Here is a 15,198-nt window from a genome sequence, read left to right on the forward strand (position 1 = left end):
TCTAGTTAAGGAAAACATGTAAAAAATATATAAAACCCTAGTAAGTAATATGAAAATAAAGAAGTGCAGTAGAATAAGGACCGCAAATAAAGGATATGTACTAAAAATAATACATGTTTGTCAGTTAGATTTCACTATTATTAGAATTTTATTAGTGGTAAGAACTCTATTAGTGGTAAGCGAACAAAAAATAAAATATAATATGGTAAATAAGTATAATCCCGCCCTCAATCCCTACAGCTCAACGGTAGGGGGAAATAGGTAGCTAGTAGCTCCTCAGCTAATAGTGGCCTACATGAGGGCTATTTTCCGATCATCTGGAAAACTGCTCATAATGTGCCAGTTACAAAAAAGGGTGAAAGGTACCTAAAGAGAATTACCGTCCTATATCGATACATAATGTGCTCAGTAAGCAAGAGTTGTTCGCACACGTATTTATCCTGCGCTGAGTATTAGGCTGTTTTATCGACTATGTTGTGTCAAATATGGAGGGTGGCTCTCAGATCGATGTGATCTACACAGACTTTGAGAAGGCATTTGATCGAGAGGACCATGTTATTCTCTTGCATAAACTTTATGAATTGGGTATTCGAGTTAACCTTCTGAGAAGGATGGAATCGTACCAACAAAATCGTTCGCAAGCTGTAGTAGTAGGAGGCTACTAAGTCTTAGTTGCTAGTTGATGTTTGCCTGCGAGATCAAATCAGAAATGACTAACGGTACTGAATACATGTAAAGGTAATGAAACTACAATTAATCTAATCTAAATAGAATACTTACGCGTAATTAAACTAAAAAAGACGAGGTCAAGGATTGACAGTAAAGAGGATCTAAGAAAAGTCCAGACTTTAGAGTTAAATATAATTTATTACACTCTCACGTCAGCATACTTACAAATTGCACAAAGTGATACTACTTATTACACTTAAAACAATAAATAATCCTAAAACCTATCTAATTAAAAGTATTATTAGTTTCTGCCCGTTGCGACGCTCTTTGTAATTCAAGAGAATGCTCTAAATAGCCATTTATAAAAAGGCGTTACGACTTCTTCATCTGCTTCTATTTCTTCATCATCCACGTCTTCGTCATTTTGTCGCTTCAATTTGCGGGTTTCCTTATCTTCATCTACATCCTCTTCATCATCTAGTTCATCTTCATTTTGTTTCATTGATTTTCGAGTTTCCTCATCTTCATCTACATCCTCTTCAATGTAAAGTTCTTGTTCATTTTGTCTCTTTGATTTGCGGGTTTCCTCATCTTCATCTATGTCCTCTTCATCATCCACTTCTTCTTCATTTTGTCTCTTTGTTTTGCGAGCTTCGTCATCTTCAACTAAATCATCTTCATCAGCTACTTCTTCTTCATTTTGTCTCATTATTTTACGAGCTTCGTCGTCCTCAACTAAATCATCTTCATCATCCACTTTTTCTTCATTTTGTCTCATTATTTTGCGAGCGTCGTTATCTTCAACTAAATCATCTTCATCATCCACTTCTTCTTCATTTTGTCTTATTATTTTGCGAGCGTCGTTATCTTCAACTAAATCATCTTCATCATCCACTTCTTCTTCATTTTGTCTCATTATTTTGCGAGCTTCGTCATCTTCAACTAAATCATCTTCATCATCCACTTCTTCTTCATTTTGTCTCTTTATTTTGCGAGCTTCGTCATCTTCAACTAAATCATCTTCGTCGTCCACTTCTTCTTCATTCTCAATTTCCTCATTTACTTGTTTTAACGATCGGCTTATAATTCGAAGTAACCTCAACTCCTCGTCGTCATACTCATCGTCTTCATTAGTTTCGCCCACGATTTCGTCATCATCATTCTCACTACTGCTTTCATCACTTTGTTGTTTGCTATTATTATTTTCCTCATCAGATTCCTCAATATCCTCAGAGTCCCCTTCATCTTGTTTTTGCACTAAATTCCTTTTATTTCTTTGCACAGTTTTTTCTTCAGCTGGCTCATTACCTTCTTCTGCTTGAGCAATGTCATCACCAGAACCTTCCTCACTTTCGTGTTCATTGTCATGGTCGTGGTCGTGGTCGTGGTCGTGGTAGTGGTTGTGGCCGTGGTCGTGATCGTGATCGTGGTCGTGGCCGTGGTCGTGATCGTGATCGTGGTCGTGGCCGTGGTCGTGATCGTGATCGTGGTCGTGGTCGTGATCGTGATCCTGAACGTGGTCGTGGTCGTGGCCGTGGCTGTGCTCGTTCTCGTGATCGTGGTCATGATCGTGATCGTGGTCATTGTGATGATGTTGATTCTGATGTTTACCTTTTTTAAGGATTAACGGTATAATATCTTCAGATCCTAACTCCTCTTCAGGTAATTGGTTTCCGTCTACTCCCACCTGCTTCGATAATTTCTTTAAACCTTCTTCATCTTCCATTTCAGACTCCTCTGGATCTGCATCTGTAACTTCCACTTGGTCTTGCGCAGGTTCCATCTCGTTAAGGCCTCCTACAGGTTCTCTTTGTTCAAATTCTTGCTCTTGGCCTTGATCTGATTCACCCTCTTGTTCGTCTTCAGCTTCTACCTGTTCCAATTCTTCTTCTGGTTCGATCACTTCTTGCTCCTCTGTAGATTCAGATTCTGGCTCTGGCTCTACCTCTTGTCCTTCCTCGGGTTCTCGCACTTCTTCATCTTCTGATTCTGGTTCTACCTCTTGTTCTTCTTCAGGCTCTGTCTCTTGTTCCTCTTCAGGCTCTGTCTCTTCAGATTCTTCCTCTGGTTCAACCTCTTCAGGCCCCTCCGTAGGCTCTGATTCTGGTTGAGGTGTTGGCGTTGGTAAAGCTTCTACCTGGCAACCTTCAGGTGGATCAGCTGCATCGCAGATCTGAGGAATTTAAGAGTTGTTTATTATTTGAAGTGAATCCTTACTAAAAAAAATAATAGTGAGCAATATATAATTAATTGATGTGTCCCGTCATGATCTTTGGCGTACAACAGAATTGTACAGACATGCGCGAGGAAATACTACTCTCCCACTTTAATATCACTTCAAATAGCTGCTTAGACATATTTGCTATGTGGGCTATCCGGAGGCACAACCCCAGGAAAAAAGCACCACTTTTTAATAGTGACGTACCCCGACAGGGTTCCAAAATTAATAGTTCTGGAGAATTCATCCTTAGACGTCATAAATCAGGAGTGGCAGTTGGTGGAGGGTGTTTGGGCAGCCCCACGTACTCTCTACAGCATAAAACCGTGTTAATTCGGGGCAAACAGAACAAGAGGCTCAAACCAGCCCCATCCTCGATCGTCGTGCACGTCGTGAAAATCTAATATAATCTTATAAAATATCACGGGCTAGGGTATGTGTTTACGTCAGAGGGGATATCTGCAGTGTATTTCAAGTACAGGACTTATCCCATCTCTGGCCACTCGAATATTTGGTTTATCTATGCGTGCATTTAAGCGAGAAGAGGAAGCATAGTAGTATCGTAGAGACTAACCGGCTCCATCTATGCAAGGAAGAAATAGCGCCATTCTTAAGGCGCTTTTCACCTTGGACGTAATCCAAAAGACCCTACTGCATTCACCCGATCAAATTACGGTCATTACGAACTCTAGAGATGGCGTTGGTTTTTACTCATCTTCAACACCAGGTCGACAACTTTATCAAGCTTAAGGCTCATTTAAAAAAAATACTACAGAAAGGCGCATGTATGATTGACGCAAATAAAATGTTACAAAAGAACAAAACAAGGCAATGAGGCATAGGCATATAAAATTTAGTCTCACAAAATATTAGTGTGATCCTAGGCCTTGAATTACTATCGACAACTTCCCGAAATCTGGATCAAAATTGGAAGTTCCTGTCCATATACAATGGTCCAAATTTACATCGGTCATTTTGCTTTTATATTTTGATTTCAAGTGCTTCATTGTCAAAAATTTGGATTCACATGCGTATGTTGATGCACTATACGCGTGGGATATTTATTTCATCGACAAAATTCCAATTTTTCACATGCATTCATGTGACCGAGAATTTTCTTCAAATTTTAAAAGTGTGAAGATAAAGTTTCAATAAATGGGATTTCCATAGAGTCAGTTTGGCTTAAAATGTAATGATTGATTCAACCATTTTTACAACATGAATATTTTTTCCTTGCATTTCCAGGTTCAATTCATTTAGTTTTATTGTCGCATCAGTGAGAAATCCCAAATTTGTAAGCCACGTCCGATCACTCAGTTATGGATAATCTTCCTTTCTCGTTGCTAATAATAGATTAATTTCGTTTATCAAACTGAGAAAGCGTACAAGCACTTTACCTCTGCTCAGTCATCGAACTTCCGCGTGCAATATCAAGTGTTCGAACTGAGCATTTTCATCTTGCAAAAGCTGCCGACACAAACGGTGTTGCATTGCCGCAGCCCTAATAGAGTTAATTATGTTTAAGACAATCTTCATGCGTGTTCAAAACGAAAAATTTTCGCACACAACGCCTCCTGGTGGAGCGTTAATATTGTTGCGTAGCAACCCTTTGAAGTATATGACGAGAGTTGTCAAACTTCAAGACATTGTTAATTTCAACAGCTCCGTCAGACGCTGTAGACCCGGGTTTTTCGTGGATTTTTTTTGGGTTTTGTGAAGTTAAAGGAAATTTCTAGTAAGTTCAGGATCAAATCGAACAGAAAAAAAGGGATGGAAAATGTGTAAGCAGGATAAAAATAGTTAAAAGAATTTTCTAGTACAATTTAAATTTAAAGATGGAATGGGAGAATCATTTTGAAAATAGAACGGATCCGCGGGTATAAAAGCCGTACTAAGCGTGGCCTACGGCAGTTCTAGTTCTGACTCGAAAGTGTAAAGAAGAAGAAGAAGAAAAGAAGAAGTAGTGAAAAGTGGAAGTGTTCCAAGAGGAAGAAGATAGAAGAGACTTAGTGTTCAGTGCGGTGTGACGCGTTGAAGGTACCGCCGCCCACAAGAGGAACAGCGGCAGGCCGGCGAAGTACAAGTTCAGAAAAAGTGAACACAAATAAAGACTCGTTCCTATAAGCGGAGTATTATTTCCAATCCCTGACCCACTCCCGTGTCAATATTTTTACCTTGTGTGTTACCCTTGATCGGCAACAATATCAAAAATTCTTCTTTTGTGGTAAAATCATTAAATACCATTTGCATAATAATACATAGCTGTGCAGTGTCAGAAATGTCGGTGGACTCGTCGAGTTGAAGCAAATAAAATCTGCACTTATTAATATCACTTTAATATGACTTCAATTCTTCTCGACACTGTTCTAGTTAACAATGGTTTCAATAGCCGCAATAATTTCAGTTTTGTTTTTAAAATTCTGAAAAACAGAATCAGCAGCTGTTAAGAAGGCTTCCTTTATTACTTCTCCGTCTACAAATGACTTTTTCTTCTTACCCAGTTAAAGATGCAATAGTTGCACTTTTCTGAGTATTGGAGTATTGAAGTGTCTTTCAATGTTACTTTTTTGCACTACTATACTTGCATAATAAGCAAATGCGTTTTCCGATAAACTCAATACAAAAGAACCGTTCTTCCCATACATTATTTAAATAATAAGTCCTTTGCCTTTTACTCATATTAAAACAGAAAATAATAATTCCAGTCAACAATTATATAAGGTAGGTAGAAACAAAACTAAAATGCAGCTACTTGACTCCTAATATCGCAGCGTATTGCTTACGAGGACCGTCGGCCTGCATATGTATTGTGTAGTCGACTTACACGCAATGCACCCCTCGGGGTGGGTCCCCGTTGCTGGTTACCTACCACTTCATGTGTTTTGCAGCATATTCACTGACTATAAAGGGCAACAAAAAGTTGTCGCGGGCGCGCATTCACCCGCGGTCAGAGCGTTGCTGATTCCTCTTCTACTTATGGAAGTATATTTAGTACACCGGATGATTAAAAAAGGTTTACGCTCCGATCCGTCCAACTACTGTCTCATCACAGTTACCCCAATTATCTACAAAAATATAGAAAAGATCGTCAACCGCAAGCTGTTAGATACCTGGAGGAGCAACAGCTGATTAGTGACTGCCAGTACAGTTTCCGTCAGTTCCACTCAGCTAGTGATATTAAATATAATAAATTGGGTGAGGCGTTAGTCTAGACTCGAGAGTTAAAGAAGGCCTTCCATCGAATGTGGCAAAAAACATCGTGCATCAAAGAGATATCGACGGCTAAACTAGGTCTTGCAAGGCTGCATTCTTTCTATGTCTTATTGATACGTGCATATTATTAAAATTATAATAACTGCAACACATGCAACAACAACAGCATGGGGTATGCTTCATACACCGACTGTGCTCTCCTGGAATGGCGTCGACGAAAACTCCTTACAGTCATATTCTGCCTCGAACTTACAGGAAAACGGCTAGTATTTCAAAAAGAATTCAATATTACCTGTTCCTGCTCATTAAACCAAGAGCCGTAGGGGCATTGCATCAGATATGAGCGGCTGGCATAGCACTGGAAGTAGAAAGTGCAGTCGCTGTCGCTGGCGATCCGCAGAAAGTTGTCTTGTCCGATGCACAGTGTCTCCGGGTCTTGTCTCAACTCGATTGAGAAAGCGGAGGCGCACATCAGCGTCGCCGCGAGGCACACCACGCTAGTCGCAGCTGTAATTATATTTTTTTATTATTAGATGGCTCGAGATACTAGTCTGACAGAATTTTTGGGTTTTTCAAGAATCCTGAGCGGGACTACATTGTAATGGGCAGGGCGTTTTAATTACCATAATGTCTAAAAATTATCGGCAGCATTCAACTCGCGTTTGCTTGTTTATTAAGCGTGGTAAACATTGTAGGTACTCGACACGTCCCCACCTCACACATCACTTGCAATTATTTCATGAAAACGATCCTTACTGAATCCAACATTTAAACAAAACACTTTAAAAGGGTTGAAACGCGTATAATTGTAACGGTTCTTTTTCCATTCGATTTTCACGTAAAAGTCAAATTTTTATTATTATTTTAGTTAAGCCGACGTTTCAAGACCTTTCCATATCTCGTTTGCAGTCCTCCTCGCGTCTCGCGCTAATTAATGAAAATATTATGAATCCAATATCTTTAGCTATCTCCTACTGCTTGCGATGTTTTTGATTGCTTCGGCGATCGCCAAGGATCAATTGCATCACTTTTTCATTGTTATCTGCAGTAACTTCTGAAATGGGTCTCCCACTATGGGGATGGTCTATATGGCTCTCACCGCCGTGTAACTGCATAGACCAAAATTTTCGTATATGAATTGGGGTACTTTTTTTATGGAATAGGAGAACAAACGAGCGTACGGGTCACCTGGTGTTAAGTGATCACTGCCGCCCACAATCTCTTGCAACACCAGAGGAATCACAGGAGCGTTGCCGGGCTTTAAGTCCTTCAAAAAAGCGCGTACACCTTACGCGCTTTTTTTGAAGGTACTCATGTCACCCGGAAACACCGCACAAGGAAGTTCATTCCACAGCTTTGTAGTACGTGGAAAAAAACTCCTTGAAAACCGCACTGTGGAGGACCGCCAAACATCCACATGGTGGGGATGATGTCCTAACTTGTAGCGTAGTCGTGCGAAGGTGGAATTTGGCGGCAGGAATCAGGTTAAACAGTTCTTCGGAACACTCCCCGTGATAAATGCGGTAGAAGACACACATTGAAGCGACATCTCTAAGCAAAGCCAAGTGATCCAATCGTTCACAGAGCACTAGGTCCCGGACAATTCGAGCTGCTCTACGTTGCACGTGGTCAAATGGATTGAGCTGATACTGGGGTGCGCCAGACCGGTTTGTTTCCGGACCTGCGCTTTGTAGAACGCTAGAATGTGGGCCGGCTTGAAGTATTGCCGTGCTCTATTGTGTTTCTTCGAAGCCAATTTGTCTTTACCCTCCAGATGGCCACGGAATTGACAATCGCTCGAGATTTCGAGACCCAGTATTCCAATACTAGGCGAGGCTTTGAGGGAAGTGTTGTCGAAGAGAGACAAATGGGGTGTTTTGGTGGTAAACACATGTTTCTCCCGGCACTGGTCGCCTTTTTCTCGAGAGAGACCTGCATGGCCCGTGTATACGGCATCACCAGTGCTGTTATCTGCATAGCAATATATGTTGGAGTTGTCCAAAATATCATTGACATGCAGAAGAAACAGCGTGGGTAGCACACAGCTTTGGGGCACTCCAGCGTTCACGGGCTTCGGATTCAAGCAATATCCGTCGACAACGACCTGTATGCTGTGCCCAGTGAGGAAGCTGGAGGTTCACTTGCATAAGCTCTCGGGAAGCCCAAATGATGGAAGTTTTGAGAGGAGCGCCTTGTGCCATACACGAACAAAGGCCTTCGCTATATTCAGGCTAACTGCCAGGCCTTCCCCCTTTCTTTCAATAGCCGCCGCCCATCTATGTGTTAGGAGTACCACAAGATCGCCTACTGACCGACCCTGGCGAAAGCCGTACTGTCGGTCGTTGATCAACTGGTGACCCTCTAGGTATACCAAGAGCTGGCAGTTAATAATTATGCTCTTCATGATTTTGGAGAACAGGAAGGTAATAATAGCAATAGGCCTGTTGTTTGCCGGATCCGAACTGTCTCCTTTTTTGGATCGGATGGACAGGGGCTGACTTCCATGAGAGTGCCGGAATAAACGCGTTAGCACCGGCGTCGACTCAGGGGCACACGTTCTAAGCGCGATTGGAGAAATTCCATTGCCTTCAATTCGACTTCCTGACATCCAACGAAAACAGAGCTCGCCGAACAGTTTTCTGTCTGAACTGTACTTCAGGCATTGAGCTCTGACACCGCGGGAGGGTCGGCGGTGTTTTTCCGTTGTCGTCAAGCGCCGAGTTGAAGCGCGCACAGTAGATCGGCTTTCTCTTTTACCGTATGGGCCAGGTTGGACGGCTGGTTGAAGTTAACAAGAGCAGCTTTCGACAACGACCAGAACTTGCGTGTTCTTCTTCTTAAAGAATCTGGAGGCACGGTTAAACATAACGCCTGTTTTTTGCAGTCAGGTGCTGCTTTAACTGACGAATCGAACAAGGGCAGTGATCTGCCACCGGTCGGTACTACAGAGCTTGGTATAAGAATATCCATGCACTGTAGTATCATATCGGCTACGGCGCAGGCACTGGGATCATGCGAAGGGAAACAAACCTTACCGCAAGGGTAGGATACAAAAATGGAACGCAACCTATCCCAATCTACTGAAGTGCCAATCGCGGCGGGTTGCTGGTGGTCTGCGACGTGGGCGTTAGATAGGCACTACACTCCTGACCACGCAATGATCGGACGTTCCAAGCGGGGCATCGACAGAGACTTGGTAACTATCAGGATGTGTAGTCAACAGAAGATCCAATAACGACGGCGTGTGGCTCTCCACATCCGGGAGCCGCGTTGGCGACTCAACCAATTGTGACAGACCATACGCCAATGCGGAAAATATGCACAGATTGCCCTGCCTAGTCTGTAGTACGTGTTCCAAGCCATTCAGCATTGTGCCCGTTAAAATCACCCAAGACTACGATTTCAGCGGAGGGGATCTGTGCAAGCACATCGTCAATTGCCGCTTGAACGCAGCCCATGAGATGATCGGTTTCTGCGTTACCACTATGGGACCTGTAGACACACGCATAGATGCGGACGCTAAATCTACGCGAAGCCAGAGAGTAGACAGGCCTTCAAAATTGCCGAGACGGCGACAGCAGATGTTACAAAAGTCCACAGTAAGCGTGGAGCGGGGTGCCGTGGTGTGCCCTGTGGCTGCCCTGTTTGTCCTTTGACTTGCGCGGTACTATGCCTACCCCAGAATACGATGGGCAGCCCGAGCGAGAATGCTCGGGGAGGGATTCTCCGGCTCTGGTAGAGCCCGGCACTAGGCCGCTACTTCACGCCGGTATTCTGTGCGGGTGTGGTAAGTGACCCGGAAGAGTTTGGCACGATCGTGCTGACGTCATAAGACGGCAGCGTGACTCTCCCACTTTTTGAAAAGCCCGTGGTCCTGGGACTATCTTATTATTTTTACGCCCCGGGGAAGCACGTAAGCCGTATACACGGGCCATGCAGGTCTTTCTCGGGAAATCGTCGACCAGTGCCGGGAGAAACTTGTGTCTTCTATCGAGTCCTCTCTCGAGAAGGTCGCGGAATGGGGTAAAGTAGTATCGGAATACTGGGTCTCGAAATCTCTAGCGATTGCTAATTCCGTGGCCATCTGGGGGGCAAAGCCAAATTGGCTTCGAAGAAGCTGGGCGTCATCAATAGAGCACGGCAATACTTTAAGCCGGCCCACATTCTAGCACTCTACAAAGCGCAGGTCCGGCCACACTTGGAGTATTACTGTCATTTCTGGTCTGGCGCACCCCAGTATCTGCTCGATCCATTTGACCGCATGCAACGTAGAGCAGCTCGAATTTTCGGGGACTCAGTGCTCTGTGAACGGCTGGATCACTTGGCATTGCGTAGAAACGTAGCTTCTTTGTGTGTCTTCTACCGCATTTATCACGGGGAGTGTTCCGAAGAGCTGTTTAATCTGATTCCTGCCGCCGAATTCCACCTTCGCACGACACGCCACAAGTTAGGATATCATCCCCACCATCTGGATGTGGCGGTCCTCCACAGTGCGGTTTTCAAGGAGCTTTCTCCCTCGTACTACAAAGCTGTGGAATGAGCTTCCTTGTGCGGTGTTTCCGGGACGATACGACATGGGTACCTTCAAGCGCGTAGACCTTCCTTAAAGGCCGGCAACGCTCTTGTGATTCTTCTGGTGTTGCAAGAGAATGTAGGCGGCGGTGATCACTTAACACCAGGTGACCCGTATGCTCGTTTGTCCTCCTATTCTATAAAAAAAACACAGGGCGACAAGCATACTTCGTTCCTTATTTGGGAGTTCGCGGAATCGCGGCACTTCATTTCATTTAATTTCATTTGTTTACAGCCCTGGTAGGAGTTCTCTTTATGGTTACATTGGAGTGTGAATCAAATCAATTTTCTATATGCCCTTAATCATTAACCGACTGAAACCAGTCTCACCACAATCATAATGTCAGCTGATCGAGCTCGTGGTGCGAACATTAGATAAGAATACTTCTGGTCTTCTGGTTATAAGGTCTTAAATTAACAATAATTATATTTGAATTAAAAAAATAATCTCATTGGGGCAGCCAGAGAGCCATGTGTTTAGTGATTTTGCTTACTGAACTTGAGATCCCAGCTTCGAATCCAGGTAAAAGCAAACATTTACATCGACGGTGGAAAGGCAAAATTTACTAAGCGACAATTTTTGCGAAATTGAGTTATATACATCAAATGATTCAGAAAAAAAAACTGCATCGTTCGGTCTCACTGTCATGCTTCTATTATGACTTTTGATGTCGCTTAGGTTCGCGACTAAACGACAACTTTCTATCCTTTTTATAAAAAATGCCACATAGACAATTTTCCAGTATAAGATATTGTACATAGTAATTTTTACCCGATTTTTATTTTTAGTACTTTGGCTTTTAGTTTTTTTACTCGGACGCAAGAAGAAGACGAAAAGCAGCGGATAAAGGGGTGCCAATGAAATTGCCAGTATCCTGCACAGATATATAAAATCTGATGACGAAAGAGTCACAATAAAACACTTACTCCTTTACTGTGACTGCTGCCCAGGTCAAAATCGAAATAGGATGGTTTTGGTGATAATAAACTCGACTTTACAAATATGCAATAATCTTGATAGTAATCATGCCAGTTGACAGTGTTCATGCAGCCAGCGCAAATACTTTAAAGAAAAATATCATCTATGCACCCTCGCAATAGTACACTTTGTGTTTGCCAGTGTTTGCCACTGCTAGGAAAGAACCCTTTCCTATAGTATATAGGTATAACTTATAAATATTTTAAAGGTAATCTTGTAGGAAAAATAAGTAAAAATTTGAATTGACACCTTCAAAAAGAATAAGCTGTCAAAGATATCTGTGAAGTACACAAAGAACAAATCTGTAAATTTGAGTGAAATCGAGATTCAGTCCAAAACCGAAGTCCCGCCTATGACATCATGTTATCGTTCTCATCTCCCAATAGCCAAAGTAAAGTATGACAATTTAATTAAACTTTGTTAACACAATGTTATTCCCACTCATTTTCAAAATGAGTATATTTATCTACCAAATTCTCTTCTCTCCTTTCTTTGCCTAAATCTGATATTGAAGATATTTCTGATAACGAAAAAGCTTACTTTCTTACATATTCAATAGCTTAATAAATGTTAAAGACAGAAGAATGATTTTTTATTTCTTTCTATTTTTTCATATATTTTTGTTACAAAAAAATATTTTAACTACTCATGTTAGATTATTTAATTAGTAATGGTAAGTTAAGTTTGATTATAATTAAGTGATAACTTTATAATTTTACTTCTTTTTATTGGAAGGCTTTAAAATACAAAGGGTCTAAGAAGTTAAGAATTCTAATGATTACTCTGTGTACTTTACTTACTATAGTTTTACGTACGTTTTTTTTTTATTTATTTCATGTAACACGTGCATAGATTTCATTTTAAACGTTATAGTCCTGTTGATTTATAATTAATCTTCGATAAAAAATAGATCTCAATATAGGTGATTTTAGGAAAAAGCTGGAACAATTTGGCTGGTTGCAAAATTAAACTCAGTTCTGATTTTCGATTTTAGTAGTTAAAAGTAAGTATGTATTTTTTCAGCTGTATGTACTCATTTTTTTTCAAACTCCAAATAAAAATATTTCAGTGAAGACCGACAAACACATAGTTAGCTGGTTAAATTTATCCTGTTGGTAACAGCTTATTTGAAGGTGTTTGACCAATTTTACCCAGATCAGGAAAACATTGGATTCAGACTTAGGATTTTTTACCGGACTTAAAAAATACAAAAAGAAGTATAAAAGATTTATACTCTGCATTTAATTATTTGTTTATTGTCGGTTGGTAATTCTTTCCGGTTTCTCATTTAGTAAATTTTGCTTTTCCACCGTCGATATGATTATATGGATATTTGTTTCCAATTCATGGATGTTTTATGTACTCGTATGTTAAAGTATGTATTTCATATTAAATACAACACTATTTCTTAAATTATTTCTTTGCACTTAGAAAATTGACGTACAATTCCAGATATTTATGTCAAAATTATCTTGTTTCTGCCAATCAATATTAAGATAAATCCGACCTTGGGATGAACTTATCATTTCATTTTTCTTATGTATTTATCTTATTCTAAGATCTATTAACACTACCTATTGTAATACCTCATTTATAACATGGAATTTTTATATAATTGAGAAATTCTGTGTTAGTAATCATAATTAATATCCTACTAATTGTCGGTATTGTATAATATATTATGGTAAGTAATGAATAAAATCAAGTTGAAAAGGCTATTTTATATCGATGTAGAAAGAACCGACCATAATAATAACATGATCAATATTACAGCTCGACTTGCTAATGAACTTGCGACATAAACCTTTAATGAGTACCCATGCAATGTATTAGAGATAGGTTCCCTATAAAAATTGGCCGCAAGTACCTGTTATTTATTTTAGTATTATTAATTTTTTGATGTAAATTGCCTATCTATGTACCTATCTTCTATACTATCTACCTATATGTTTTTTTAATAACGTTGTACGTCATTTAAAAGGAAATTATGTCAAGAATTGAAAAAAATATGGATTCCAGCTCTCAGTCAGCCACAATATAAAAGTTGCCAGGTATTTGTTTTTATATAATTTTAATAGTAAATTAAAGTTTTATATTTACTATTTACGATAAACCATTGTTGCCAGTTAAAAAATGGCTGCAAACAGAGGTTGCCATCATTTTAAAAAACGATACTAACTCCAGTTAAGTGCAAGTATATGTTGAAAACAATGACATAAGCTGATAAATGATATATTTGTTAAAAGAAAAAAAAAAACAGAATTTTTTGTTATACTGCAGAAATTAAAACTAAACAATTTATTGAAAGAGAATAAAGCTTGAAAAGGACAATAATCCTTTTAAAATTCAACAGTTTTTGACGCAGTTCGTCGTGCGCAACTTGTTAAAGGTCTCTTTATGCAAACGAAATTCATTCCCGGATGAGTGAAACTAAGGTTTCACGTAAAATTTTGACACGTGAACATAAATTAAATTCAAACAAGCACACAGCTTTGAATTAAAATTATGAATATGACAAAAATAATGGAGATAAATTATTTTAAATAATAAAGTTAAATAAAATAATTTATTGACTCAACTGAGAGTTAACTTAAAAAAACGACAGTTACATTAAAAGAAAAGTTCTGTCTAGGCAGTCTAATTATTATTAATCCTTAGACGTAAATACTAAATAGTTTCTGCTACTTATTATATAAATAGAAGATAATATTGCAATTTGCAAATTGCAACCTGAATGAGAAACATAACAAAATAAAATCTGTTTAAATTCCTTTTTCATTCCCTCTAGTTTTCGCTCGCTCTATTACGTCGCGTGGTGCTTCAAGTTTCTAGAATTATCTAAGAACGCGTGTACACTCCTAGATTTGTCGAATCTTCCGGTGTTGCAAGAGAGTCTTGATCACTTTCCATCATGAATCAATAGGTTCCTTATATTTGGTCCTCCATTCCAATAGGAGGAGCAAATATTATGCATAAGAAAAAATATGAAGCAAAAAAAATGAAAAATATATTAAATGAGAAAATATCAAAGAAAACTTACTGTTCATATTGTGCGCGCTTCTTCCTACCACACAGTGATCGAAACGCAAATGAAGCTATTGTTACAGAAGCACACAAATATAATCTCAACGATAATAATATCTTGGAGCAGGTGATGATAACGTCAGATGACCAGATACTGTCGATTACCGACAGAACAGATATCAATGTATAAAAAGGTATGAGATTATATTAAAAATGTTCACATGCTCATTTTGTATTTTAATGGCATTACAACACCAAATACGTGCTGGATTTGCTGACAAAATATATTAATTATACTATAAAAAAATTGAGGTTGACCTCTATTTACAGTTAACCTCTATTGAAACACAAAGTGACATACAAATCGCGAGTGTATGAAATGTATGAAAATATATTATATCACAGTAGAACTGTCAAACTGTGCGACACAAATAAATGTCATAGAATTAATTAATCACACAGAAATAAATTAAAAAATATTAAAGTTCACGAATCAACATTAAAACTATGTCTCAAGTTGGAT

The 15,198-nt window shown here is 39.6% G+C and overlaps 1 protein-coding gene across 1 annotated transcript; it reads right to left on the reverse strand.

Moving 5' to 3' along the window:
* Positions 1 to 847: 847 nt before the first annotated feature.
* Positions 848 to 14,756, reverse strand: LOC126972442 (sarcoplasmic reticulum histidine-rich calcium-binding protein-like). The gene is made up of 3 exons (XM_050819211.1): positions 14,692 to 14,756; positions 6,393 to 6,607; positions 848 to 2,842 (listed from the first exon to the last, which is right to left on the reverse strand). The coding sequence occupies exons 1-3, from the start codon at positions 14,696 to 14,698 to the stop codon at positions 1,004 to 1,006; spliced, it is 2,061 nt and encodes a 686-aa protein (XP_050675168.1). The 5' UTR covers positions 14,699 to 14,756; the 3' UTR covers positions 848 to 1,003.
* Positions 14,757 to 15,198: the final 442 nt, after the last annotated feature.

The sequence above is a fragment of the Leptidea sinapis genome, chromosome 26 (genome assembly GCF_905404315.1).
Source record: "Leptidea sinapis chromosome 26, ilLepSina1.1, whole genome shotgun sequence".
NCBI classification, from domain to species: domain Eukaryota; kingdom Metazoa; phylum Arthropoda; class Insecta; order Lepidoptera; family Pieridae; genus Leptidea; species Leptidea sinapis.